General features: G+C 49.2%; 3 protein-coding genes across 12 annotated transcripts in view; 1 reads left to right on the forward strand and 2 right to left on the reverse strand.

Moving 5' to 3' along the window:
* Positions 1 to 1,447: 1,447 nt before the first annotated feature.
* On the reverse strand, positions 1,448 to 12,677 carry APOBEC2 (apolipoprotein B mRNA editing enzyme catalytic subunit 2). The gene is made up of 3 exons (XM_082414954.1): positions 12,395 to 12,677; positions 4,293 to 4,856; positions 1,448 to 1,865 (listed from the first exon to the last, which is right to left on the reverse strand). The coding sequence occupies exons 1-2, from the start codon at positions 12,523 to 12,525 to the stop codon at positions 4,313 to 4,315; spliced, it is 675 nt and encodes a 224-aa protein (XP_082271080.1). The 5' UTR covers positions 12,526 to 12,677; the 3' UTR covers positions 1,448 to 1,865; positions 4,293 to 4,312.
* A 153-nt stretch (positions 12,678 to 12,830) lies between these two features.
* UNC5CL (unc-5 family C-terminal like) overlaps positions 12,831 to 27,839 on the forward strand; it is a 28,157-nt gene continuing 13,148 nt past the window's right edge. The window contains exon 1 of one of the 3 annotated variants that reach the window (XM_082414917.1): positions 12,831 to 17,466. Coding sequence is in view for 1 of the 3 variants with exons in the window: in XM_082414915.1 (XP_082271041.1) it covers positions 27,189 to 27,253 (65 nt within the window). In the remaining 2 variants the exon portion in view is untranslated. Of the gene's footprint in view, positions 17,467 to 26,745; positions 26,833 to 26,868; positions 27,254 to 27,839 lie in introns of those variants that run through there. The other 2 variants (XM_082414916.1, XM_082414915.1) reach the window with 2 other exon arrangements.
* Positions 21,949 to 27,479, reverse strand: TSPO2 (translocator protein 2). 8 transcript variants are annotated; one of them, XM_082414948.1, is made up of 5 exons: positions 27,391 to 27,479; positions 25,974 to 26,130; positions 23,180 to 23,372; positions 22,686 to 22,827; positions 21,949 to 22,453 (listed from the first exon to the last, which is right to left on the reverse strand). In XM_082414948.1, the coding sequence occupies exons 2-5, from the start codon at positions 26,050 to 26,052 to the stop codon at positions 22,253 to 22,255; spliced, it is 615 nt and encodes a 204-aa protein (XP_082271074.1). In that variant the 5' UTR covers positions 26,053 to 26,130; positions 27,391 to 27,479; the 3' UTR covers positions 21,949 to 22,252. The 8 variants fall into 8 exon arrangements, with proteins under 8 accessions (XP_082271074.1, XP_082271076.1, XP_082271079.1 ...); XM_082414950.1 differs by lacking the exon at positions 27,391 to 27,479 and adding an exon at positions 26,429 to 26,712; XM_082414953.1 differs by lacking the exon at positions 25,974 to 26,130 and having other exon boundaries at positions 27,391 to 27,434.

The following is a 27,839-nucleotide window of genomic DNA, read 5'->3' on the forward strand; positions in this document are numbered from 1 at the left end:
AGAGAGCAGCGCTTTGTCCACTCTTGATTTCCATGGTGGAAGAATAAGGTTCATGGATTTAGCCAGTGGTTCAGTATCAGAGGTGTGGGGAAAACTAGTAGAGTATTTCAACCCTCCGCCCCCTTACTGTGGTGTTGAGTTCAAAGAGACAGACCTACTATTGATTTTCTCCCTAGAGTGAATTCTGGGTCTGTCATAGGACTTGCTGCTTTCCCAAGTGTAAAAGAACTGGATTTTAGAAGGGGCTCGTTAAAACACCAGGAAAGCACTGGTTAAATATAATCTTTGTACCTTAGATTTGTGTTTTTATCGCATCTCAGCCTGAATGAGGCAGCAGTTTCAAAAAGTATTTCACTTCTTTTGTATCTCTGTGTGTAACAGACAAGTTCTCCATGTTGTTGGGGGTGGGGGTAGGGGCAGTGCCAGGGGCAAGTTCATTGTCAAACTTTTAGACTAAGACTTTTCTTGGAGCTTTGTTTCTGTCCACATACACACAGTAAAATTGAAGGGGAAAAAAAGGGAGAGAATGTCTATACAAAACAAAATGAGAGTGGAGTGGTAAGAGGAAACTTAGAATTAAAGTATTTTGCCTAACTATGCAAATAAATCTTAACACTGGGTCAAAACATTGATTTTTCTAGGCTGCTTCTACATTTTAAGGGATTAGGGTTAATTTTTTTCATGGAGTATGAGCCTCGTTCATATTTCTTTTAACAAAACCTAGTCTTGTGGAGGTCTGGCTGTGAGTGGAATTCAGCAGGGATGTGATAAAGTGCTTTGTCATTTGCAGATAGTCTTGGGGTCAAATTCCAATGACTTACCACACTTGAAGCCTGGGGAAAGGAGGCATGGCCTGATAATCAGAATGGACACATTATTCCTGGAAACCTAGTTAGAGTTTGGGAAACACCCAGAAATTCACGTGTGAAATTTTGCTTCTACATAGGACTCAAACAAGCCTTTTAAGAAATGAGACTTTTGACACCATCCTGCCGTCGCCATCAAGTACCACATACTGACTATTCTTACATTATGTGTATCTGAACATTGAAATCCTACTTCTTGCCCTTTCCTCTTTAATCAAGGTGCTAATTGCCTATGAATTGGCACTTGGGATGTTTATATACCTTAGAAACAGATTTCTTGTGCCTTTTGTTTCATCCTCTGCCATACTCCTTGTCTTCAGAGGAGGGAAAAGATACTCATTTACAACTAATCTCAGAAGAAAATATTTCATGAAGGTCAAGACCAAGGTGTGAAGTCTGCATGGGAGAGTTAGTACATCCCGTGTTGCCTAGGCAAGTTCTGGTTTAAGCCTTCCTCCCACTTTATATACTGTCCTGGCTCGGTTCATAGCCTGGGACATCCCTGCTCCTGCCTGGGACTTGCTCACTGTCCATAATAACTTCTAAATGTCCAAGTTCCTTAAAAAACTTGGTCACAGAAAGACCACACCACCTCTTTTATTAATGTTGCTGTTTTTCTTAAAAAAAAGATCCCAACTTAAGATGCACTTCTGGACGTATTTCAAAGATCTGTGCAGACTTTGGGTCTGAGGCTCTTCGACCTAAGCAGCCCAACTGAGGGAATAATGCGGACCTTCAGCCCCACGGATGCCTGGTGCCCATATATGGTTGCCGTTTCTCTCTTCGCAGCTCACTTTCCTCTTTCCCAAGAGCAGCCTTAGAGAGAGAGGCACAGCTTAAATGATTTACAGCATAAGTGTATTTTGAGTCCTTGGAGGGCGTTGTGCGGTAGGATTGGTTCGTGTCAAATGTTGTCCAGCTCCAAGTGGTATTGGGAAGTCAGGCATGTCCCAGATGGCCACATGTGTCATTGCTGTCTCTTGGTGGCAGCAGACAGACCTTAGTGAGAAAACAGAAAGCATGTTACTGAGAGCCCTGCTGGCCCTAAACAGTGAAGGGTTTTCTTTTTGAGTTAGGGTTTCTTTGTGCCCTCCCCAGCAAGTGCCTGAATTTCTCCATAGTCTCCTGTGATTTCCGGTTTACTCAGGACTGGATTTGTTTCATTCATGTTTTGGTGTGGTTCGCACAGAGAAAGCCCCAGAAGAGATCTGCTTTAAGTATGTTATCTTGAGTTAAATATATGGTTAAATCCTATTCTGTCATTTTTCAAAAGACGGAATAAGAAATATGAGACAAATTTTCTTTAACAAATGCTCATTTCTTGAGAGTATTTTAATTAAGCAGAGTTCTTTGGGGCTTTTAGATGACAACTTGATTTCATGCCAATTTTTTTTTTAACTTGGTACATTTTAACCTTTCCCTTCAGGAATATGAGCAACGAAAACAGAGTATAGGGAAGCATGTTAATGGGTCCAGATAATACGGTTATGTACACTAATGGAAGGAGGCTTATAATGTGGAACATGTCCAATAATATTTTATTTAAAAATAATTTGACTTAGAAATGGACTTTTCCCTCAAACTGATTTATCTATTTTACTTGTTTATTTAGATTAGCAAAAGATATAACTCCCAGTTATCCAAAATTAAAGGCTCTTTTTAATCCTCCTTGAAATGCTTAATTTTTATAGCAGGTTTCGCTATTTAATTATTTGACTTAATGGAAAACGCACACACACGCACACACACACGCACACACACACACATCCATCTCTGAGGTCTTGTTAGTTTGGCAGCTGGAAGAAGTGGCCTGTGACTCTAAAAGATGTTTAAGAAGAAAGTACACTAGTGTTAAAATTAGGCTACCAGTCATCATTCTACAGAATCTATGTAGGGTTTATAATTATGAGTGACAGTCCCTATACTAATAAAATCTTCGAGGAATTTAAGTTAATTTTGTATTTTCAGAGGTCATCCTTAGAAATCTGTTTGTATTACTACTCACCACCATTCAGAGTGGTCTTATTTTGTGTGAGCAAAGTACCATGTGGCATTACCTGACCATAGTCTCACTGAATTCAGTGAATGGGTCCTGCTTTTTGTAAGAAATGGCCGAAAACTGTGTCTTCATGGATTGGTGAACGCTCAGCTGGAGAATGATCAGGCACCCCGCGTGCATGTCTAATAGCAAACACCTGCCAACATCAAGCCCTGGAACACTTACGTTTCCAAAACGTGTCCGTGAAGCAACATCTTCTCTTTAGAGTATTACGAGTGAGAGACACCAAAAATAAGTTGAATATCTTCATGGAAGCAGGCTGCTTTCATGTTTTATTAATATGTGAGGTGTTCCAGAATTAAAGTTGGATAAGAGGGTGGTGAAGACCCTTTCTCTGTTATGGGAAAATTTTGATCGGTAACTCAGGTCTTGTAAAGAGACTTAGTCATTGCACTTCTATGGGAGCAAACTAGATCAGATGAAATTCAAAAGGAGACAGTAAAGGATCCTTTACCCTCTTTCCTGAGGGCAATCGGCCTGTTTCTCTAAGAGTCTAATTTACCCTCAGCAAGAGGCCAAATTGGCCTTAATTGTGTCCTAATTATTTGCTTAAATAGCTAATTTTTACTTCCAGTTCTCCTATCACATCTTGATATCTATAGGAGGCTACTTCTGAGCTGCTGCCTAATTTACAAACATCTTTTTAACCCTTTAAACATTGCTGTATAGCAGAACTTGTTGCTATATTATCCTCATTCCCACATTCATCATTTTTCTGCGAGTTCTGATGAGGTCTTCTCAACATTAGGGAAATGTTCTTGCATTGTACATTCAAACAGCAATTATTGGTCTCCCTCAAAGCAGAACCATTTGTCTGAAAACATGAAAGCTTCTCTGGCCCCCAAAAAGTTGAATACAGATCCATTCGGGGACTTTCAAAAGCACCAAAAAAAAAAAAAAAAAAAAAAAAAGCCCCTGTAGGAATGAAGAACCTGCATTAGGGAAAAATGGAATGGTAAGATTGCAAATGGGGTGGGGGCAGGGCATCTAGAAGGTGTCCAGAGTTAGTAAGTCTGAACAGGTGGACATGGGGACATGCTTAGGGGACTGAAATATCTTTGCTGTTCAGTAGCAGGTCCTTGCACCATCTAAATCTTACTATGAAAGTCATTCTGTCTCATCAAAGCTTCTGGATTCCTGTCACCCTTGAGCACTCCAAGTTATGGGGAAAATCAGTTTGAAATAAAAGGGTAGGAGAGAAAAGGATTTAGGGAGAGGAATTTAGAGGAAAGAGAAAAGAAGGAGGGATCTTCTAAGAATGTTTTTACAACCAACCAAAAACACAGATGAAATCCTATCAAAGGAAAATCAAAGAGACCACTCATTCCACCTGACCTTCTACCCAAGTTAACAGTGAAAAGACTCACGTGAGGCTGAGCCCACTCGCCTACTTCAGGATGTCAGCCAACTTCTCGTCATAGTACAGGAAGTTCTCCTGAATGTCCTCCCAGGGCTCAAAGGCCTTGGATTCGCCTTCTTCTTGCTCCACGAAATTCTGCCAGACGTACTCGAAGTCTTGGGGCTTCATGATGCGCAGTTTGCAGCCAGCCTCCTTCAGCTTCCGGAGAGCCGCCTGGATCTCAGGCTCCTCCCACATGAAGAGCCGCCCCGCCAGGAGGAGCAGGCGCAGGTTCTTGGTCTTGTTGAGGGTCCTGACGATGCGGTCAGCGCAAGCTGCGCAGGGGCTGGAGGACACGTACCAGGTGACCAGGTAGCACAGGGCCGGGTCGAAGGCTGGCATGATGGTGTTGAAGAACGCTTCCTCCGCGTGCGCGGCGGCGTGCTCGTCCTCTAGGTATCCCCGCGAGGCCTGCACTTGGCCTCCCTTGCTCTGCGCTTCAACCACATAGCAGAGGAAGGTCTTGTTCCGCCCGGAGCTGTACTCCACATTCCGGAACTGAAACTTAAAGAAGTTGGCAGGCAGCCGCTCCCTGTGGGTCAAGGAGGCAAAGCACAGGGAAGGAGAGAGAATGATGAGTTCTTGTTCTAGGACTAGCGTGGAGTGGGTGGCTCTCCAAGATAAGTACCTCTGAGACACATTCACTCTCACTACCGAAACAAGACTTGCCTACTCTGACAGCAGTGACAAAAAGACACGAAGGAATTCAAATGTTTATCTAAAGGAGAGGAGAGAATTTGGAGTGAGGCGTGCATCCTGGACACCTCATTAGCACAGGTCTCCAAACACTCCACCTTCACTCCCAGCACACAGCACACGCTCACATTTCTAAATCAGTGACTCTTTAACCTGGCTGTACATTAGAATCCTCTCGAGGAGCTACAAATGTCCATGCCCAGGCCCCACGCCAAGCCAATTAAATGAGAACATTTGGAGGAGGCCCAGGCATTAGCGTTTTTAAAAAAGTGCTCCAGATGATTCTATGTGGCCAGGTTTGAAAAGCAGTGTTCAAATAGTAATTTTACAAAGTAGCAAGCCTGTAAAATATCTCACGACAGAGCAAGAACATTTCATGCTTTCATATCTCTCCTTGTCAGTCACGGGTATTGCATCTTAGGTACAGGATGGCCTAAAACTTGCAGTCCCAGGCTCTCCCAAGGACTGTTTTTCTCAAGTCTGTCTTTTCCCTCAGGTGAAAGAAGGGTTGTCATGTAAGTGTCCAAGAATGTTTATCTTTGAGGCCAGACTGCCTAAGGGTACCTTGATATGAATTAACTTGTATAGTATTGACACATTTCAAAACCATAAAAGACTTGGCCTCTGCCCTCCAGATGCTTGTAATCTAGCAGCTAGATTATAGCTGGAAAGAAAAGATGTAAATAAGACAGCTGCGAACAGTAGAGGACTACTAAAAATGAAGAGTTAGAGTGGAGGACATGTGATGAAGGTTCTTGAGAGTTTAGCCTTGACTCAGGAGCCAATAGAGAATTGCTACAGGTTCCTGAGGAAAGAAAGGTATAATGAAAGTGAAGTCCATGGAGGAGTACCGGGGTGGCTTTAGGCAGAGAGAGTGAAGCTGGGGAAAAGCCTGAAATTTAGAAAGCCCATTTGGTGTCTTAGAGCACCAGACTTGGTAATGAATATGTCCAAGGGGAGACGGCTGATTAGGAAATGAAAGCAGCAGAAAAAGGCCAGGTGTTTTGAAAAGTTTAGTAGTAATAAGGGGAGAAAAAATGAGAGGGCCTAACGAAAGCATCAGAGGTGAAGATTGTTTTCATCTTTACGTGTATGTGCATGTTTTTCTAAAATAGGGAAGATTTGTGCAGGTTTGAAGTCCCAGGAGAATGAAGAGGCTGCAACAGGAGAGGTTGAAAAGGTCAGAAGGAGAGGAGTGGATGAGTACCAGCTGGAGAGGCTGAATGTTTTCTTTTAAAAAATGTAATCTCTGTGGTTGCCCCAGAAGATACCCTATGGCAACCATTAACTCTGCTCTTGCTTCTCTACACCCCTTCCCTTCCCCCAGAGAGGTCACCCAACTCCCTGGGCTGCAGGGGGATCCCTGGTATCCCAGGGTCTTGGCTTCTTAGGGGTAAGTTGCAGGTGCCAAAGAGCTGAGGAAACTAGAGCTATTTTCCTGCAATCCCCCCTTCCCCCATCACCAAATTTTCTCCACCCGGCTTTCCATGTCCCTTGCTGTCAGGTTAAGTTTCCATTGTGGAGATGGATGTGTTTGGGGACCCAGCCCTGGGATTCCTTCGGGTACTATCTTTAGCTTCCTAAGCCCCTCTGTCCCTGGTTGAATGTGTTTATATTTACTTAACATTTGGGGAGGATGGATGGCCTGATGATTCCCCTCTCCTCTTTCAATCCCTGCTGGGAATTCACTTACACTGGGCTTTCTTCCATTAAACTCACCCCACCAGACCACTCCTGAACTCAGCCAGTTGCTAAATGATCCCTTCACTTCCTAGAGTGGCTTTTTTTTCTCCTGAGAAGCATAGAGCTTACCTTTCTTGCTGAAACTGTTTTTGTTTGTTTGTTTTTTAATTGGAGTATAGTTGCTTTACAATGTTGTGTTAGTTTCTGCTGTACAGTGAAGTGAATTAGCTATATGTATACATATATCCCCTCTTTTTTGGATTTCCTTTCTTCAAGGCCTTTTGCCAGACCACTTCCCCAAGTCCAATCCAGAGCTACCTGTAGGATGGATTCTCAGGTAAAACTTTTGGAAGGATTCATGGCTGCTTGATTGGCTTGGGGGCTTCAGCAATAGCTGCCTGTTGGTCCCTCAGGTTTCCTTCTGGAAACCCCGAAGTATTGCTCCAACTTTGCCAAGTACAGCCCAGCCGAGAGGACATGTGTGGCCCAGTGTGCAGTTGCATGTTGGCTGGATGGTCTACAACTGATGCTTCTCTCAGCCCATCCTCCTCTTCTTTAGGCAAGAGGAGAGGACCCAGAGAAACTGGAAACCCAAGGGAGAGGAAGAATGTTCACCTCTCTATAAATATCAGTTTCCAACCCCGTGGGCCAACAGCCCCATGGTCTACCCTGTCCCTCAGCAGGGCCTTCTGGACTAGGGACCTCAGGAAGGGAAGTGCATTCAAGGGGCAAAGGAAAGTCACGGAAGGTCTTGGCTCCCAGTCTTTCCTTGGGCTTGCTCAGAGACTGAGCTTGCTTGGCTTCCCAGTGGGATTCTTGGTCTTCTAGAAGGAGCATAAAGGTTGAATGAGGCTTCCCATTCTCGGGCTTCCCACAGACTGAAACAGCTCGGCCCTGGAGGGCTACCAGGAGAAAAGAGGCAGTAGAGGTCTGAAATTTCTCCAGAGAGCTAGCCAACATGGCCATCTTGGGTTATATTATAGAATCACATAACACTATTATGCCCACTAGTGGAAGGAAGGAAATAGTGACAGTGATTTCATAGATAATCACAAACATCTTTTATTTTCTAGTAGCATGATATGCCCAAGTACCACATTTACTTATATTATAGCCCTTTGCTGTCAACCCTAGCAGATATTTTACTGCTAAATTGTGTGTATGTGTGTGTGTTGGAGTGGTGGTCAGGAGAGAGATGCTGATGGTAGATTTCTTCACCTGGACTCAGTCCCTTCTTCAAGCACAGAAACCAACAGCATGATTCCTACCCCCTCCTGCCAACTTCAGCACCTCTTTAGGCACCACTTCCTCATACTTTCTGCAGACAAGGCCATTCATACTACATCTGCTTAGACCCCGGTTTCTGGGCATTGCAATTCTCTAGGCAGGAAGTGGAGAATCCTTATATCTGGAAAAAAGTGGGACAAAGGTCTGCTTGATGGAGGGAGAAGAGATGTGAGTCAATGAAATATATATATGTATTCTCGCTTTCACATTAAAAAACATTTGCATTTCCTAAGCATAAATCTAGACAGTGAAAGGAAGCAACCTGGAGGGCAGTGGAAGCTAGTCCAAGTTTAAACATTTGCCCCCAAATAATCCATGGAGTGGAAAATCTACTCACAGGTAATTGAGTGTTGACTCGTTTCTGCTTTGCTCACGAGACCTTTCGTGACCCACTTGAAAGAGGCAGAATTGCCAGTTTCAGTTTCCTTTTCTCTTTTTCAGACCACTTTTCAAAGAAGATGCTAGGAGTGGGCATCGTCAGAAGGAGGAGTGTAGGGAAGCAGAGAGTTCTAACAGCCGGACTTCCTAGAGCTAAGAAGGGGTTTGAGGAGCTGCTGGCTCCTGACTGGCAGTTCTGGATGGGATTCCGAAAGCCCTGGGCCCGCCCTGTTTCCTGGGGAAACACCATCTCTGCACATGAGCTTCCACCTTCCCCCAACCCTCAGTGGAGGCCAGGGTGGCCAGAGTCAGTGGCTGTCTTCTGTTCTTTATAGAACAAACTTTCCCAGGCTGCTCCAGACTCCAGGTGAGGGGTGAGGGGACATGGCATTAACAGTGGTGTCGAAGGCCCCTCACTCCTTGCCTGGCCCTTCTCTGAACCCTGCTTCTCCTCTCTGTTCCTCACGTGGGTGGAGTAAACTACTGGGGGCTAGAGAAGTGGTTGGAAGGAGATTCGTCGCCTGTGCCATTTATCTCTGTTCTAGAATAACCCCTTTGATAGCAGGTTCAGCTTATGTAAAATCATACACACACACACACACACAAAATCATACACAACATAACTAGAGATAAAGACAAACACAGCAAGGGGAGCTGCCAGGCAGAGCTGCAGCTGGGGTGGAGACATGGGGAGCCAACCCGTTCCGGTGCCCCAGAGCTTCCCTCAAGCATGCTGAGCTCAGAGGCAGGCGTGATCCAGTGGAATTCTCTTGTGAGCCTAGCGCTGCTGGATCTTCGTATATATTTCCTGAACTTCTCTCCTCAAGAAGCCCTCCCCCCAATTAATTCCCTACCCGAATGCCTGGCAGAGAGCCTACCACACAACAGGTGCTCAATCATGAGTTCACTCACTTATTCAGCAAATGTTTATTGAGTACCAGTTAGGAGCTGGGTACCATTCTTGGTGCTAGGGAGAAAACACCTAAAAGGAAGAGTCCCCGTCCTCATGGAGGTTAAATACTTCTGGGGGAAACAGGCAGTAAACAAATGACTCCTATTCAGAAAATATTTGTTGAATATAAAGGACCCTTCTTTATGGCGTTTTTAGATGCACTTGCATCACTGTCTGATGCAAGTCAGACAGTCTTGGGGTTCACACCCTGCTCCATCCACTAGCTTTGGGCCAATTATTTCTCCCTCTGAGGATTGGTTTCCTCATCTGAAAGAAAGGTTGAGTAATCCAACCTCTCAGATTTTGGACAGCAGTTGACACTCGAGAAATTAAACCTGGTACCGATGGATGGTACCTTCTCTGGGCCTCAGATCTTACCCCTTAAGCACATCCCTCCTCGGCTCTCCTGCTCCTGTTCAGAGGGTTCTCTCTTTCAGTGCTGTGCTGGTTTAACACCCAGGTCTCTGAAAGAAATTTTTTTTAAAAGCCCTAATTTCTAACATTTGCTGATTCCCGTCAACACACCCATTATGGAGATTTCAAGAAACCAACAGGATTTAGTGAACACAGACTTGGTAAGAGATGCATCCGATTGACTCTCAGCCGAGAGGCGTGAGCGGGCCTGGGCACACTGCCGCAGTTATAGACCTTTCTCTAGCACTTTCTACCACATTATTTTTAATGTTCTTAGGTCTGCTTTCTATTTATTTTTTATTTTTTTGGTCATGCCACGAGGCTTGTGGGATCTTAGTTCCCCGACTAGGGTTTGAACCCGGGTCCTTGGCAGTGAAATCTCCGAGTCCTAACCACTAGACCGCCAGGGAATTCCCTTAGATCTGCCTTCTATCCCGAGTGCCCTATTCAAACCAGAATCACGATAAGTGGGCATGTCTCTCCTTATTCCCACCCGGTACTCCCTCCTCCCCTCAGACTTGTTTCCTGAAAAGCCATCTGCGGTTCTAGTCTGGGGCCCTGTTCTAAGGGTCAGTGTGGCTAGACCTCTCCCCCATGGGAGTCCAGGCTCTGCTGGTCCTTTGACGCCAGGGCACCTGGAGAGCGAAAGAGAGGAAAGCTGTTCCCTCTTCCTGTCCCCGCACAGACATAGCCACACCTCTAGGCTATTTTAAGCTGTCTGTTTACTTAGAGGGGCGCAGGAGACAGATCTCCACAGCTGTTCCTTGTGGCTGGGAAACACGAAGGGCTCCACCTCCCTCCTGAACTGCTCTCAGAGCGCCCAGAAAGCTGCCCTACTGTGCCTCTTTTTCTGAGCCTTGGGTCAGGGAAGCGTCTGAGCCTCACCACCTCGAGGATGGAGAGAGGTGGAGTTCTGTTTGGGAGACCAGTGGAAAGGATGCCAGGGTGGAGTCAGAAAACTTGCCACTTACTGGGCCTGTGGTCTTGGAGCAGGGACTGGATCTCCCCTACTCTCAGCTTCCCCATCTGTAGAGCGGCAATGATATAGCTCCTCTCCTGTCCTTGTGCCGAGGCTTGAATGCGCTCAGGCCTATGAAAGTGTGCCGGGATTATAAAGCCCCAGACACGTGCAAGTGACATCAGAGGATTTAAGCTTTCAAAACCAACCACCCTGAGACCTCAAAGCATGTTCAACTCAATAAACATACTCTAATTCTGTTCTGAACCAACCCTGCCCCTGTGCCGGGGAGATCACAAGATCACAACACTGTGCAGACTGGGTGTGCATGTGCCCGTGTGTGTGTGTATGTGACCAAGGCCAGCAAGGACCAGCATGTTCAGGTGTTAGAAAAAGGATCTCCTTCCACAGAGAGCCACTGGAATCAAGCATTCTCCTGTCCTGGTGGCCCTAGGCTCTCCCTGTGAATGTATTAATCTGTGCCCCATTGCTCCTTTAATCCTGGGTTGAAAGTGACATTACTTGGTTGGCCATGGGTGAGTGCAAGTTCAGGGACTCTTTCCTGAAGCCTTGCCTCAGAAACTAGGATGCATTTCCCTCAGGTTCTCTTAGAAATCAGAAAATATCTGAGTTGGAAGGGACCTTGGGAATCAACTAGCATAACTTCCTCATGTTACAGATGAAAAAACTACAGCCAGGACTGGAAAAGCACTTGCCCAGCTTCAAACAGCAAGTCCGAATTGCCTCCCAGGGCCCCTTCTGCCCCTTGAAGGCATCAGGCCTCCATTCTTCCTGAAGTTTCTCTTCCCGTGGCCCTTCGTCTGCCTGTGGGCATTGTTGGAGATAAGGAATTCTAGTGGCCCCACGTATTCCCTTCTTATTCTTTGATTAGGAACTTAGCAGAATCTTCTGCCAAAGGGACAGAAAGGGAAGAGAAGGAAGACAGCTTGGTTTCATTCCTGGAAGTGGCATAATCTGGACGAGACAGGGGGACCCTGTGTGCAGCCCCCTCTTTGGAGCCTCAACACTCTTTGCTCTAGATCCTGCTTCCTCCAGGCTGTGGCTGAGGGTGTTGGAACCCCTCCTCTGCCCAGAAGCTCTGGGCCTGGCCTGTAACTTCTCTGTTTCCCTGGGTGGGGGGGCGGATGTAGGCAGCCCCCGGGGAGACTCAAAAATGATTCAGCAAGCAAAAAAAAAACAAAAAACGCTTCTCACTCTAGCTTGGGAAAGGATGGATGTATCTTTCCTGTCTTAGGATCTTCTACTCCAGGGAGAAGCTCTAAAGAAAGAGTGAGAGACATACAGGTAGAGGAGAGGCCCACTCAGAAGCAGAGAGAGACGTTGAGGGAGGAGCTACTTTGGGACCATATTGAAATGTACCGGTGGCATGCCGGGTTTTTACCAAATCCCCTGGGACTAAACAACCTCTACCCAGAGAGGCAAGTGATGCCTCAGGGGTGGTTTCCTCCTCTGGGCCCTGGCCTCCACGGAGTTCCCCCTACCTCCCCTGACTGGAGGTGTCTGAGAAGCCAAGAGAGATTTGCTGCTGCGTCCCCTGCAGCCCCTGCTGTGCACACCTGTGCACTCTCACGGCTGCAGCATGGTGACCCCAATCCCTACTGTTACCATCTAAGTCCCCCCAGCCTGTCCCCAGCCGGTGCTCTTCTAGGGAGGGCGGGCCCAGTCCACACCCAGCTCTCACCCTGTGACGATCTCAAAGGGCGGCAGCTCCACCAGTTCCTTCAGATTCTTGAGGTCCTCCGGGTTCTCCAGATCCTCGCCATCCTGCGAGGTAGGCGCCGCGGCCTCAGCGGTCTCTTCTTTCTGGGCCATGGAGGGCCTGAGGCTTGGGAGTCGCTGAGAGAGAGGAGAGGCGGCGGGTCTGGGCCAAGGCCTGGCGGCAGAGTCCCAAGCAGCTGTCAGCAGCTAAATCTGCCTGGGGGTGACAGGAAAAGGATCTGGCAGTCCAGCAGTGCGCTCACCCGCTGGCCCACAGGCTTTATAACCAGAGGCCCCTCCCCCAGGCTCTCTCGCTCTGTCTTTTTTTAATTGAGTGACAGCGGGTGCCGGGATGGGGGGAATGGAAAAATCTGGCCGTCGGTATCCCCTATTTATCAGCGGCAGACAGGAAGCTGGCAGGTGGGGATGGCTTGGCCTGCTCTCCCTCCCCACACCAGGTCACACATGTATTCATATTCTCTTTCTTCTCCCCCTCCCTCACCATGTATCCCTCACCTTTCTCTCCCCACCCTGGGGAGATCGTGGAAGGGACCTAGGGTGGGTGAGTTTTCGGAGGGAAGCTCTCTCAGAGGTTTAAGCAGGACAAGGCTTGTGTTGAACGGGGCGTTTGCAAAGAGACCCAGGCCAGCTTGGTTGGGGAGACTTGGGTTCAGGGAAAGAGGGTCCTGAGACAGGGGGCGATGAGTACTGCAAATTGGGAAAGAAACTGTGAGTTGTTACTCAAAGGGAGTGGATGCTGATTTGCCTGTTATGAGGCATAAGCAATGTCACGTTGACTGGGAGCCTCCAGAAGTAACACTATTGCCATTTACTAAGCTTAGTTTTGGAAATAGGCCAGGCAGTGAGTTTAGTGTTTTATATGTGAAATTGGACTTAATGCTCTCAATAGTCCTGGGAGGCAATGTGGATTATCCCATGTTACACATGAGGAAACTAAGATGCACAGAAGTGTTAAGGGCGTTTTTTACGGTCATAAGCCCCAAAATGGCAGGGCCAGGATTACAACCAGGCCTTTTCACTCCTGAGGCCAAATGTCCAACTGCCATGTATGTTCCCTCTCAGTTGGTCCTTTATTCATTTAACAAATATTTATTGAGCATCTACTATATGCCAGGGGCTGTTTCAGGTACTGGGGTATGGCAAAGAACAAAACAAATGAAAATCCTTGCCCTCACGGAGCTCGAGGATGTTGAATATTATACAGGATAAGTAATATATATGGTCTATTTGGTGGTGCTAAGGAGAAAAGGCAGGGAAGGGGGACAGAGTGACATGTTTTTATAGGGTGGCCAGAGAAGAACTTTGAAAAGGAAATAATTGAGAAAAGATCTGAAGAAGGTGAAGCAAATAGTCATAGGGTTATCTAAGGGGAAAGTGTTCCAAGGAGGGGAAAAGCAGGTGCAAAGGTCCTGAGGTGGGAGCTTTCCTGGTGTGTTTGAGGAACAAGTAAGGACATACACATGGCTGGAGAGTCCTAGGAGATGAGGTCAGAGAGATAAACAAAGGCTAAGTAGGCTGGGGCCTTAGGGACTGTTATAAGGAACTTGGCTTTTTCTCTGAGATAGGAAGCCATTATCTTTGAAAAGATGGGACACATGGTCTGACATATTTTTGTAGGATCACTCAGGATGCTTTGTTGAGAACAGAGCAAAGGTGAGAAAGAGCAGAAGCAAAAGGACTGGTTTTAAGACTGTTGAAACTAATGAGAGATGACTGGGGCCCCTGGAATAATCCCTGAGCTGGAACAGCATCGGGAGGGGCTGGATGATTTTTGCAGTTGACACGGTGGGTGCTTAGCCGGAGCCATGGGTTTTCGTGTCTGGGGCAGTGCAGACATTCTAGGACATTCTAAGGGCAACAGAAGTGTGGTTCAGAGTCACCTAGATGTTGAAAATGAGGAACCTAAGAACGCTGGGGACCTGATCTGAACACAGCTCCCAGTGCAGGTGGGTGGTGGGAATGAGAAGGTAGGGGACCCCTTCCATGGTCGGGGTAGAGAATAGGAGTTAGGATGATTTGGAGGATTTGGGGCTCTCCCTTCCGGAGAGTTCTGAGCAGCATTGCACCCTATGAGTAAGATGTCCAAGCATTTTGGTTTGCCCAGGATAATCATAGTTTATATCTGTTGTCCAGGCATAATTGCTACTGCCTTCCCTTTCACTCCCAAAGTGCCCCAGTATAGACGAACTATATGGTCACCCTACCTATTAGGCTTATTACTTAAAGCATTCTTATCCAGAAGTTATTTTTTTTTATTCAGTCATTTTTCCAGGGATGTAAAGCACAGGGTAGCGGTAGTAGTGCCTGTGTCCACAAAGAAAGGCAGTGATAACTGATAAATAGCAAACACACATTATTATTATTATCATCGCACAAACATACAACATTTAAATGCAAAGAGTTTACTTCGTTCTTTTATTTTATCAACATTTATCTGGGGCTCCTACATGCCAGGCACTACTGTAGTAAACACCAAGAATCCAGAGAGGAATAAGGTGCTGCCTCACCAGGAGCAGCTCCCAGTTTTTATAGCATTTGGGGTCATTCAGGCACTCAGGCTCTCATTATCGCCTTCGGTCCTCATGCCAGTCTCACGCGGGTGTGTATTATTGTCTTCATTTCACAGGTCAGGGCCCTGAAGCTCAGAAAGGTGATTTGTATAAGATCACACAAAGATTTAAGTCCAGGTCTTCTGAGCCTACATTCTTATTTCCAGGACTGCACCCAGCTAGTTCTGATGAATACATCTTTAAAGCATTCCGGTCGCAGCTACAGTGATGTGCTTGGATCGACTAAGGAAGAGTAAAATGTCTTGCAGGGAGGAAAGTGGGGAGAAGGGATCCTTTCAGCTCACTGTTCCCTTGTGGGGAAGACTTCCTCCCTGAGGATAGGTTCTTATATTTTGGCTGTAGTGTATACCCTGGATTGGGAGTAAAAAAAAAAAAAAAAAAAAAAAGATCCATGTTCATATCCACATCTCGATCCTTGATTCACTGTGTGATCTTGGCCAAATCACTTAGCATCTCTGGGTGGGCCTCAGTGTTCCCACCTGCGATGCAGGCTGAGTTATTGCTCTCTATTCCAGGATGGTAAAGGGATGAAAATGAGGAAGCAGGGCTGGCTCCCGAAGACCTGCAGGGTGGAGATGAACAGTGTGGAAATTTTCTGACTCTGAGTGATGTTGGGAGATGGTCCCCAAGCTGGTCCTCTCTGAAGATGTGACCCCCTCACTCTACCGCATCCATACACTTTTACCTTTGACATTTGGGAGAGTGCCCTGGACCCTGCCTGGACTGATGACTGACAGTTTCCTTTTCCACTGCTCCTTTCCAACCCTCCTTCCCTGGAGGCCCTCTGACTCCCTCTGGCTATTTATGGCACCTCTTGGGGGCACAAATTCCTGCATGGTCCGTGGCTCTCCTTTCCAAGTCAGTCCAGTTTCCCCTGCTGGCCCCAGAGCGCAGTAGCTAATCTGGGGGATCAGGTGCCAGGAGCCGGACTCCAGCTCCTGCAGCTGCCACTGTACCCTTTTTAGTGCAGGCATTCCCCAGCCCCCCGTGTTAACACTGTTGGGTACGTTTCTATCAATACACCCCTTTTGCAGAAGAGGAAACTGGGAAATAAGGTATCTATTTATTTCAGTGGGGTCAGTGGAGTGCTGGGATTTGAACCCAAGTCTGTCAGCCTCCAAGTTCCATGCTTTTCCCACTGGGTTATGCTGCCTGGAATTCAGTAACATGAGAGCTGACACGGGCCCAACCCTCCCTGGGGCTTGACGTGGCTCTAAGCAGGTCACGTAAATGAACTCATTTACTCCTCATAAGGATGTCGGGGTAGGTACTATTATTATCCTCATTTTATTGGTGAGGAAATTGAGATCAGAGAGGTTAAGTGACTTGCCCCCAAAGTCACACAGCTAGTGAGAGCAGAGCTTTGTGCTTCTGGAGTCTTAACTCCTTCACCATTTAGTCCCGACTGCTACCAGGACCCCTGAGGCCAGGCTCTGAGGGACGAGGGGCAAGAAGGGGACTAGGGGGAGAAGGAGTTCTTGCAGGGAGATTGGGCTCTGGAAGCAATTAGTATATGAGGGGTGTGTGTGTGTGTGTGTGTGTGTGTGTGTGTGTGTGTGTGTGTGTGTGTGAAGGGAGTATAGGTATAGAGACACCAGAGAGCGGGTGAGTGGGGATGGAAACCCAAAAGGGAATTCTCCCAATCTGTCTCTGTAGGCCCCAGCCCCTCTCTGTGTCTGGGAGGAGCTGGGTTAGGCCCAGGATAAGCTGCGGCCTGCCTCTCCCTGGCCCATTTCCCACGGTCATTTCAGAAAATATTCCAAGGTTCTAGGAGGTGGCTGAGAGGAGGAGACAGGGTCAGGCATGGCTACTCCTTGGGTCTCGGCGGGCTGCCGAGCTGCCCTCACTGGGAAAGGAGTAGAGAGGCCGGGGTGGGGTGGTGGGCTGGAGGAAAATAGCAGCCTCACCAGGGGAGGGTTTACATTCTCACTCTGGGAAAGAAGATACCTTGGGAGCCCATTGACAGAGTGGGTGCTTTATGTGCAGGGACAGCTGGGACCCCCAACAATGCGTTGCCCCAGAGACCCAGCCCTGGCGTGCCCGCCCCTCGGTCACTACCAAGACGAGGTACACAAACAATGGGCCACGGGCACCAGGCACCGCCCTGGCGGGCAGGAGCCTGCCCCCGCTAGCAACCGCTCTGTTGACATAAACACAGGGGTGTCCAAGAGCCTTGGCAGGGTGTGGGATGGGGGCCAAGGGTCTCCAGAGTCTGAGGCCAGGAAGGGAGGAGCCTCTAGAGTCACAGGGCAGGCGGGAGTTTCCAATCTCCTCCTGTGCAGGACATCACGTTTGGCTGGCCATGCAGGACACACCGCCCTGGGGAAAATGGTGACACCTGGGACTTTATTCTTGGTCACCGCGGTCTTCCATTCCAGTGGCCACTCCTGGCACCGCCCAGCTCCCGTGGCGGGTGCTTTGAGTCTTTGAGGAGAGTGAGCTGATAAGAATCATGCCCATTAAGGTGAGTAATAGTGTTCCCCTTTGAAAGGGTGTTTGCAGGGCCGAAGAACCTACTGGGAGAAAGCAATAAACTTAACAGTCAGCTTTTGAGAGGAGACTTTCAGCCCTTAGAAATGTGTTGGAGTAGGTGGAGGGGGGAGGGGCTTTTTCCGGTGCTCCTCTGAGCAGATCATTTCTGGGCAGGCTGGGGGACCTCACAGATATAGACACTAGAGGGACAAACGGGGTTGATTAGATACCACTGAGGCTCCTGGCGTGACAAAGAGGGCTTCTCCTAACTCCCACGCCAGAAGAGGGGACCTCTGTTATGAAGGGTCCTTGAAATCTAGGTAGGGGGAAGGGGCCTCAGTGGACTCTGCTTGAGGATGGATGTGACAGGGGTGGTCCAGATCTGAGTGGATCCCCCAAAGTCAGGCTTTGTTTGGATGGGTAACTAGTTCGTCACTGATGAGGATCAGCAATAAATCTTTAAAACAAAAGGGTCTTGTGCTTGTTTTCTGGAACAACAGGAAAAGGGATCTCTGGGAAGACTCTGATACTGGGCTTGGAGTGCAGGGAAACCCCAGGAGATAGAATGGATGGTGGCCACCACAAGGGAAGCAAGACTTTGGAGCCCTGGCCCGGGCCTGATAGTACTCGGGGGCCTTACGCCTCCACTAGGGCATCACCTCTACCTGCCCGTAGGTAAGAGGGACCACAGATGCACAGAGAAAACACTTGCTGCACTCTGCCTGCCTCCCAGCCCAGCTGCCCAACGTTTATCCACTGGACATACGCCTACCGTTCTGCCCACCTCACCTGCCCCTATGTATCCCCATTCTGCAGACATTGGCAAAAGGAAGAAGAATGAAGGGATCAGGGGAGAAAAGAGGGAACTAGGATACAGTAGAATGAGACATCACACTGCCTCCTGGGGTTGCTATTTCACTTGGAGCTGCTCCCCACCTCTCCAGACACTGGTGAAGGCCTTGTCTCTCCCCTACCCACCGAGTGAATCATATTCAGACACCAGGTGCCCACTCAGAGGCAAATGGAAAAACACTGCCCAAGGACACAGAAGCACACACACGTGACTTGGACGGTGGAATCCCGGGACACATCTGGCAAAGAGAGAAGGCAGCTCCGATTCGATTTGGGCACAACTCTAGGTAACAGGAGAGGAAGGGCTGAGGGCAGTGTGTACTCCAAACCGGGCTCAGAACTGGGAGGCGGGGTAGAGGAAGGGCAAGAGGCCAGGCAGGTGGGGGGGCTGGAGGATTAGAGGCTCGCACTCAGGAACCAAGGAGCTGGTGCTGAGGGGGATTTTAAGGATGACTTTGGGGTCGGAGGATAAGAGTTTGGGGTTGGAGATCCTGCCCTTTCCAGCTGTTTTGGCACAAAGCCAGGAAGCTGTGCCAGGCAGTCATGCTATTCCAGGGCTTGGGACACTGCCCAAATCAAGCTTCCTTCTAGGGCCAATATCCCAAACTAGAGGCATCTGGACCCCAGGACTTGTGGTATCAGCTTGCCCTGCAGAGGTCATAGTCACATGACAGGCATGGTGCATCCTCTCGGAGGGCCAGTTTAATTTCTAGAATTAGTTGGCAACGTGAATAAAATGTGGTAGCAAGTATCTGTAATGCCTACATGAGATGGTGATGGTAATGACAATGACAAATACTTCTGGGGTGTAGACTTGTTTCAGTGGAACTAGGATAAGAATCCGTGCAGTGTGGCTCCTGAGCCTGTCCTCGATCAGTATTTATACATTTATAAATTTAAAACAGTTACCTGGATCAATGGCGTTATCAATTTAACTAAAAGCTTTAAAAAAGCTGATTGAGGGGAAGTCAAAATCCATGTGAATGTGTAAGATAAAGAGCCCATCATTTTGTGTGTGTAACACTGGTCAGGCTGGCCCACAGACCTGCGGGGAAGGTCACTCACTCTCCCGGCCCTTAGGAAGTCTGGGAAGTACTTCCGCGGTCTCAGAGCAGGGTGGGTCCCCATCGCAGTGTGAATCAGAACCATGGGTGCTCATTAAACAGGTGGCCTCCCGGGGTCCCCTCCTAGGACAGCTAACATTTATTGAGCACCTCCTCTGTGCCACACACATTTACTCTTACCCCGAATTCTCTGAGGTCCCCATTTTACAGACGAGGAAAATGAAGCACAGTGAAGTAAGTTGTACCTGGTTACCAGTTAATGACAGGGTCAATATCCAAGCCCAAGTTGGTCCGTCTCCAAGGCTGGAACTGCAAACCACCGTACCTTATGGCCCGCATTCCTCAGGTTGATCTGATTCCGTGAGTCTGTGAGCCAGGCTGGAGTCCAGGCCATCAACAAGGGCCCCAGGAGGTCACTGGGCCGCACTTTGAGAAGCAACGCCCCACGGCAGCTGTTCTCAATGTGCCCGCACATTAGAACCACCTGAGAAGTTTCAACAACTATTAATGCCTTTCCCTCCCCCAAGAGAGAGGCTTTTTCAATTGGTCCAGAGTGGGGTGTAGGTGTTGGTGGGGTGCTGGTCGGCATTGTCTTTTAATGGGATCACGTGTTCATTTATTCAATCAACCAATCAACAAAGATATATGAACACCTCCTCTGTGCTCTGTGCTGCTCTGGGGTTGGGGACACAGAGGTGGGTGGGACACTATGCGTGCCCTCCAGGAATGCCAGTGACCGATGTGCCCAGCTGGGCAGAACACGCCCTTAGTGGAGGCGGGGAGGATGCAGATTCCTTCTCGCTTGTCCTCACTTGGTGAGCTCCAGGAACAGCCAGTCTCCTTCTCAAATGATGATGTCCTCTGGCTATTCCCCCTGTGTGGTCCTTGGTTCCAGACCCAGAACTCAGCTCACAGAACCAAAGGTTGTCAAAGCAAAAAAGGCCCTGGGCTTCCCTGGTGGCGCAGTGGTTGAGAATCTGCCTGCCAATGCAGGGCACACGGGTTCGAGCCCTGGTCTGGGAAGATCCCACATGCCGCAGAGCAACTGGGCCCGTGAGCCACAATTACTGAGCCTGCGCGTCTGGAGCCTGTGCTCCGCAACAAGAGAGGCCGCGATGGTGAGAGGCCCGCGCACCGCGATGAAGAGTGGTCCCCACTTGCCACAACTAGAGAAAGCCCTCGCACAGAAACGAAGACCCAACACAGTCATAAATAAATTAAAAAAAAAAAAAAAAAAAAGAACGTGAATTTCTAAAAAAAAAAAGGCCCTGAAAGACCATCCGTGCCTGGAGCTCTCAAATTTCAGCGAGCAGCTGACTGAAGTGCTGGGAGCTTGTTAAATCTAAAGATGCCTGGAGCCCACCCCAAAAGTTCTGATTCCTAGGTCTTGGGTGGGGTCCGAGGAATACGCATTTTTAATAAGCTCCCAGATGGCTCTGGGACACCCTCAGCAGTGTTTCTCAGGTGGGCTGCACATGAGGGGGTCCTGGCAGTTTTAAAAACACTGATGCCCAAGCCCCTCCCTAGAGAGTCTGGTTGGTATTTTTCAAAGCTCCTTCCGCAAGGCGCTGGGGCCTTCCAGCTGGCCTTGTTTAAGATTTGGGGAGCCAGCCTCGGGGCAGTCACTTCTTGCCACCATCAGGGCTTTGAGACAAGAGGAGAGGAAAACAAGAAGAGGGAAGAGAGGAAAATAAAAAAGCCAATAAGAAAATTTAGAAAGAGAAGTAAGAGAGAAGGTTGGACAAGAAGCTCCTTCTGAATTCACTAGCCAGCACCGAGGCTTACATCTCTCCTTTTTCAACAGTTTTTCTTATTACAGTAATAATTAATTGATGTAAAAAACTAATAGTATAAGAGTATATGAAAACAAAAATAAAAAAGATCTATAATCTTATCAGAGATAATGACAGAAGGTCTTCATATGACAAATATAATGTATAATATATCATAGAACCATAATATATACTATGATACTGTTATTAGTGAAATTAATATAATATAGTAATTAAAATAAATTAATTAAATAAAATTAATATAATGTAGACTAGATAATATTTTATATGTGATACATAATATATATTTATATTTATATATGATACATAATACAAAATATATAATCAATATAATATATAGCTTGACAAGTGGAATTGGTATACTTTTTTACTTTATCTACTTTTTGGTTTTGATTTTCTGTAACTTTTCAAAAACACTTTACTTTTCAGGTAATTAAAAATTTAAGTCCTGGGAATTCCCTGGCGGTCCAGTGGTTAGGACTTGCCGCTTTCTGTGCCAGCGGGCTAGGGTTCGATCCCTGGTTGGGGAACTAAGATACCACAAGCCTTGCAGTGTGACCCAAAAAAAATCTGTTAAAAAAAATCCAAGTCCTAAATTTTGGGGTCAGGTTTGTGAGGGCATGTGAACAGAAATGGTGTGCCCACTCTTCCCACACGTGCGCTCACACCTTCATTCACGTGTGCACATGCACACAGATGTACAGACACGTCTATTCCCACCCTGCAGCCCTGGACTTCATACACTCAAGTATACATTTCACATCATACCCTCAAAGATAGTTAGGATTTTATTTAGTGATACTACTAAATTAATTCTTATTAATACAGAATTTATTATTTTATATTAAGTGTGAAATAAGTTTCCTTCCTTTCCCATGTCTCTGAATCCTAATGGAAAGTGGCACCAGGGGACCTAGGACAGTGGCCACATTGGAGCGAGTCACCTTCAGGGACTCATCAAGCCCTGCCACCTCCCCACCCCCCACTGTCCCCACCCTAGCTCCACAGCCCTGCCTGAGGTCTCCTCTATCCCCACCCTGGCCCTCCCTCCTCTCCCCTGCCCCCTGCCTCAGTCACTCTTCTCCCACGTGGGCTGGGGCTGGTGCTCTGGACAAAGGCTGTCCCTCCACAGGCGATAGGTGATGGAAGAAACCACGGTGAGCCAGGCCAGGTAGGGCAGCAGGAGCAGGGCAGCCAGCTTGTTGATGGGGTGCCAGATCAGCGCCGTGCTCACCACCAGCCCGAAGAGCAGCAGCAGGTGCAGCAGGGCCTGGGCAGGGGCAGGGCGGTCAGGCAGGCTGCCCTGGGAACCGGCCCTCGACCTTTCTGCAGCACCCTGGAACTAGCGAGCCAAGTTCCCAGTGCTCTGTGCATGCCACGGAAGCTCAGAGAAGTCTGCCCAACCTGCCCACACCTGATTGACCTGCTGTGCTATCAGCTTCTGGGGCCTGGTGGCCTCATCTTCCCCTACCCTATTCCACTGCTGATCACTGGCGCCTTACCAGACTGGGGGTGTGGGCTGTGAACAAGAGAACCAGGACAGTCCAGCTGATGGCGAGCTGCACAGCATAGAGGCCGAGGGGCAGGGCCAGGGGCCGCCCAAAGCCCCCTCCCAGGTCCTTCCACACCAGGTAGGAGGCATATCTGTGGAGAGATGGTGGCAGCAACGCTCGGAGGAGGGTGTCCTATGGTAAAAGGAGAAAGCCCTCTGGCTTAGGGCCTTTCGGTTACCAAGAGGGAATCCTTGTGGGCTGAAATCGGGGTAAGTGGGTCTAGGCATCATTTGAGGGCCGGGGGCGGGGGGGAGGTGGGGGAAGGGATGGGGATACTGGGAGAGGGGAGAGGAAGAGGGAGGGGTTGGAATCCGAGGTAGGCACAGAGGGGACACCCCAGAAGAGGCAAGATGAGGTACCATCCCTTTAGAGGTCAGTGTACGGCAGCAATTCAGGGATAGGAGACTTGTTCCCACCCCAGGGCATGAGAAACAGACACTCACCCTGTGATAGAGTAGATGGCTGTCCACACCAGCAGCAAGACTCTGTGGGATGGGCACCACGGCAGCCTTCTCAGGCTGTCACACCAACCAGACATCCAGTGATGGGTGAGCAGCCAGACCAGGGTGGGCCCCAGGAGGGGCAGGGCCACAAAGGCGGCCCCTTGAGGCCACATTCTCCTTGAGGAGGTACAGTCTGGGGAGGGAGAGAACACACTGATGGTAGCCTTCTCCTAGTCCTTTCCCCGTGTCTGCCCGTCTGTCTCCTCCTACCTGACACTCTTCCCTGGCCTGGGCCCCTCATAGGCCTGGCCTGGGCCTCCTCCCCATGATTGACAGGATTAGAAGGAAAAAAAAAAAATGTGGTTATTCTCAGTGTCTGGAGTGACTGCCTACTCCGTCCTTTCCTGTCACGTGTCCGTGAACATGTCCTGGAGGTGCTGGAGACAGGGCTGACCAGCCCATCTGCCTGTGCATCTTTCCATCTATCTTTCATAGAGGCCCCACTGGGTGAGCCACATCTTCCTCCTCTGAGCCCACACTACCTTCCCCCTTTTCCACCCTCCATGGACTTCCTTTCTCCACACTGCTTATTTGGCACTGGGAGCGTACTGTCTAGTATTGATAACTGCTTCTTAGTGAAAGACTCCTCTCCCCCAACGTGTGTCTGACTCCTGGATCTCAGGTCCAGGTAGGCCCGTCTTTTGTGCCTCTCTCAGTGGGTGGCACTTGGCCAGGTACATAGCAAGCCCTTGATGGGGACAGTGTCTCAGACTGAACTCAACCAAGCTGACATAACCAACCTGGAAGAACCACATTTGGAAGGCAGGAGCCAGAGATCCTTGGGGGTCTTTTCTAGTCCAGAACCGGCCTGCCCAACTGCCCCGGGCTTATCTCGCTATACCAGACCAGCAAACCCCAGGGGCCCACCCTGCTCGAGCTCCCGCCCAAATGCAAACTCAGCTGAGTGACACTGTAGATTCCTTTCTCCAAAGTTCTCATCTTCCCCTCGGGAGCTGGGGGAGGTTCCCCCTCCATCTCTCTGCTTCCAGAGGGTTGGGGCCACAAACACAACCACCCAGATTTTTTTGTGGCCTGACTTCTCAAGGAAACCACTGCTTGGTCTTTGATTAAAACACTGCCATGCTCATTTGCATGTTGCTTTGCATGTCCTTTGCATGTAAGATGATGCACAGACCCTCCTCCAACCAAGGCCCCCACCCAATACCATGCTTCTCATTCGCCTGTGATATTTCAGCCTCCTCCCCATGACTGACAGGATTAGAAGGAAAAAAAATGTGGTTATTCTCAGTGTCTGGAGTGACTGCCTACTCCATCCTTTCCTGTCAAGGGTCCGTGAACATTTCCTGGAGGTTCTGGAGACAGGGAGAACCACACTGTCTGCCTGTGCATCTTTCTATTTATCTTTCTCTGCTTCTCACTGTCCATTTTTTCACCTTCTGCCTTCCTGTGTCTCTATGTCTGTGTTTTCTACTTTTCTATCCAGTGTTGGAGGTTCCCCCTGACCCCCCTTCCCTTTTTCCTGTCCTCCCAACTCCTGGCGCCCCTTTATTTATTCCCAGGCCTGTGTTCTCCTTACCTCAGGCAGCATACCTCCCAGACTGAGTGCTGGGGATGTAAGATGTGTGGAGGGCAGAGGAGGGTGGGGGATGGGGAGAAGGGTGGAGTGGGGCTCCTAGCTGGCCTGCCCTTCTCCAGTGACAAGGGTGGAGACACTGGCTGGGGAGTCCAGGCTGCTGCCTGCATGGCCCGGAAGCGTTCCTCTCAGCAGGGGATGCCCTGGTCTTCTAGACCCGGCCTCTGGAGGAGTCCCCTTGATGGAACTGTTGAGGCTTTGGTGCTGTGGGACCCGGACCCCTTGCGACAGCTGAGCCCCAGGCTGCCAGACTACTCATGCCTGTAGTCGCTGCATCCCATGAACCAGCTTTGTGTCCATAGTGGTGGTGGGGACCCTCAGATTTCCCCAGAACTGGGGCTGTAACTGGGGCTGTCCCCAGTGAGGCAAGCACCAGCTTCGGAAATGATCTCATGAGACATGGACACAGCCCCTGGTTATTGCCTGCTAGTTGGCTTGGAGTTGAGCTTGACAGTTGTTTCACAAACCCCTAGAACCTCATGACTCAGAGGAAAAGGCAGCCAGCCTCCTGTGTGACTCAGACAGACCTTTGTCCAGCAAAGTCCAACACGTCCGCTCTTCATTCCTATCAAAGTTCTGAGCACCTCTTCCTTGCTTGTCCTTTAGACATGAGGTCCTCTCCCCAGGCTGGCTGCTCTCCACCATTCCTTTGCCCCATCTCTCCACTTTGGGGACCTGGGCACCCCTGGGAGGTGTTTATCCCCTTCTCCCAGGGAAGGCAGCCCAGGGGAGGGGGTGGCAGTCCGGGACAAGAGGCTAGAGAATCGTTAACTAAGACGAAAGCAGAAGCAGTTACTTATTTTCCATGGGAGATGATCACTTCAGGGCTGGGGGAGTGACCTCCGCTGCGGGAGGCCAGACCACAGTGACAAGTTACCACTTACTGAGTAACCATTTCGTGGTGTGCACTTTATATTTATTAGCTCAGTAATGACCATCATTATCCCTCGCAAAGTAAATATTATTATGTGCATTTGACAGGCAAGGGAAGTGAGGCTCAGAGGGGCTGAGCAACTAGCCTACGATTACACAGCCAGCAGGTGGGTCACTGGGTTCAGTGTTGGCAGTCTGGATCCAAAATGCCTCCCCTTTTCTCTCAGTTGGCCCATTCATTCATTCAAATCTTTATTGAACACCTACTTTGGATTCGGCTGTACTGAGAGCTGAGGATACAGAGCAAATGGCTGGAAAAACATCCCTCTGCACAGGGAGCTTTCATTCCAGTGGCAGAGTGTCAACGGAAGGACCAGGCTGGCAAACGGCCTGAAGTTCAACTCTCCCCCAAGTGGCAGCATCCCTGTGGGCAGTGGAAAGAGCACTGGGTAGGGAGCAGATACGGCTGTGCCCCAATGCCACCAGTAGCTGTGGGTCATTAACTCGGTGCCTCCACCATCATATCTGTGCAGGAAGGGTATAGAACTAGGTATTGTCTAAGCCCCTGGACAGGCCGCAGTGGCATCACCTGGGGGTTTCTAAGATGTAGAACCTTAGGCCCCACCCCAGACCAACGGGATCAGAACCTGCATTCTAACAAGGTCGCTCAGGTGGTTCGTGCGCATTATAGTTTGAGAAGCCCTGGTTAGGGTTCCTCTTACCTTGTGCCGTTTTAATAGTCTCTGGCGGGGGACAGCCACTGACCAGCAGAGGGCACTCTAGAGAGGTCTCACCTGTACCCAGGTTGTCTCCCTCTGTCCCCTCCCTTCCAGACCTAGACTACTAGTCCTAGACCTAGTACTAGACCCAGTCCTCTGACTCCTGCGATCCTGCCTCACCCTGGCTGGACTTTGCCAATAGACAGGGATAGACTCCCCACCCCTCCTTAGGGCAGCTGAGAGGCAGGACTTTGCCGGGAAGCGGGAAGTGCCAGGCCACTGCTGCCTGGATTCCCCGCCCACCTCCACTTGTCCGCTGGCTTGGCGACGGGGTCTGGCTGACCTCTCTCTCAGAGAAGGAACTACTGTTCCTGGAAAAGCCGGCAGCCTCTGGGAGCACCTACACGGTAATGTGAACACCCCCTGGGGCAGCTGGGGGTGGGGTGAGCGTTGCGATGGGGCCACCTGGGGCTCAGGGGAGGAGCCAGGCCAGCTCAGCTGGGCCTGGCGGAGTGTGGAGACCCTGTGCTGGAGGAGGAGAGGCGGAAGGGGCTTGGGAGAGGGCCACTGCCCAGTGGGTGTGAGGACCAAGGGGAGGCACTATGGAAATATAAACTATGCTGATGAATGCTGCCCATGACTTAGATTTGGACTCATCCATCCTGGTACCTTTTATGTACTTCAGTAATTGGAGATCTTTCAAGGAGTAGACACAATAAGAACCAGTGACGTGGGAGAAGGGTTGAGAGTTTCCTTAAAGGATATGAGCAGAGCTTTGCAGCAGGAGCCTGGATCCTTGTGCTGGAGGAGGCAACTCCCTAGGGACAGGTGATGGCAGCATCCTAAAGGACCCTCATCTTGGGGAAGTGCTACCCAGCATGATCAAGGGTCTGGGGCAAGACAAACCAGAGGCCTGGGTAATAAAGGGTCAGCCATGGGGTTGGGAGGCTTCCGTCTGCATTTACCTGGTTGCTGTGCTAATAGATTTGGGACCCTTCCCCTTCCTGGGGCAAAGGGGAGAATGGAGTGAGGGCCAATGCAGCCTGGAGAGCTGTCAGCCTGGGAGAAGCGGGGCTGAGCTGGGGGACGAGTTAACCTGCTTCCGGCCAGGTAATGAATGGGCCCCTGTGAGAGGCCTTCCAGGTTGGAAGGTTGGGCAAGGGGACTCTTCTGCGCCACCCAGTGGGGTGGAGGGGATTTGGACTCTGGTCTTTGGAAGCCCTGGAAAGGTTGTTGCTATAGAAATAGGGAAAGCCCCTCCTTTCTTTCCCAAGAAAGAAAGCTGGCCCATCCCCTGCTGCTGGTGCCTTGGTGGGCAGGGGGTTGGGGGGGCATCACTCGTTGTGGCACCAAGGATGTGCCTTTAGTTCCTTATGTTTATTTTTCCTTGTATTTATTTTTGTTTCTTTCTCTT

This window comes from Balaenoptera physalus (genome assembly GCF_965194825.1).
Source record: "Balaenoptera physalus genome assembly, chromosome: 11".
Taxonomy (NCBI): Eukaryota; Metazoa; Chordata; class Mammalia; order Artiodactyla; family Balaenopteridae; genus Balaenoptera; species Balaenoptera physalus.

What these genes read in the sequence shown, in the direction of transcription:
- TSPO2 (XM_082414946.1), bottom strand. Translation starts at nt 24,943, where the DNA reads ATGCAGGCAGCAGCCTGGACTCCCCAGCCAGTGTCTCCACCCTTGTCA. An exon ending in TGGGAGGTATGCTGCCTGAG is followed by an intron (nt 23,393 to 24,776) that starts GTAAGGAGAACA and finishes GGCTACCATCAG; the next exon opens with TGTGTTCTCTCCCTCCCCAG. An exon ending in GCCATCTACTCTATCACAGG is followed by an intron (nt 22,828 to 23,179) that starts GTGAGTGTCTGT and finishes ATCTCTCCACAG; the next exon opens with ATATGCCTCCTACCTGGTGT.
- APOBEC2 (XM_082414954.1), bottom strand. Translation starts at nt 12,525, where the DNA reads ATGGCCCAGAAAGAAGAGACCGCTGAGGCCGCGGCGCCTACCTCGCAG. An exon ending in CCCTTTGAGATCGTCACAGG is followed by an intron (nt 4,857 to 12,394) that starts GTGAGAGCTGGG and finishes CTTGACCCACAG; the next exon opens with GGAGCGGCTGCCTGCCAACT.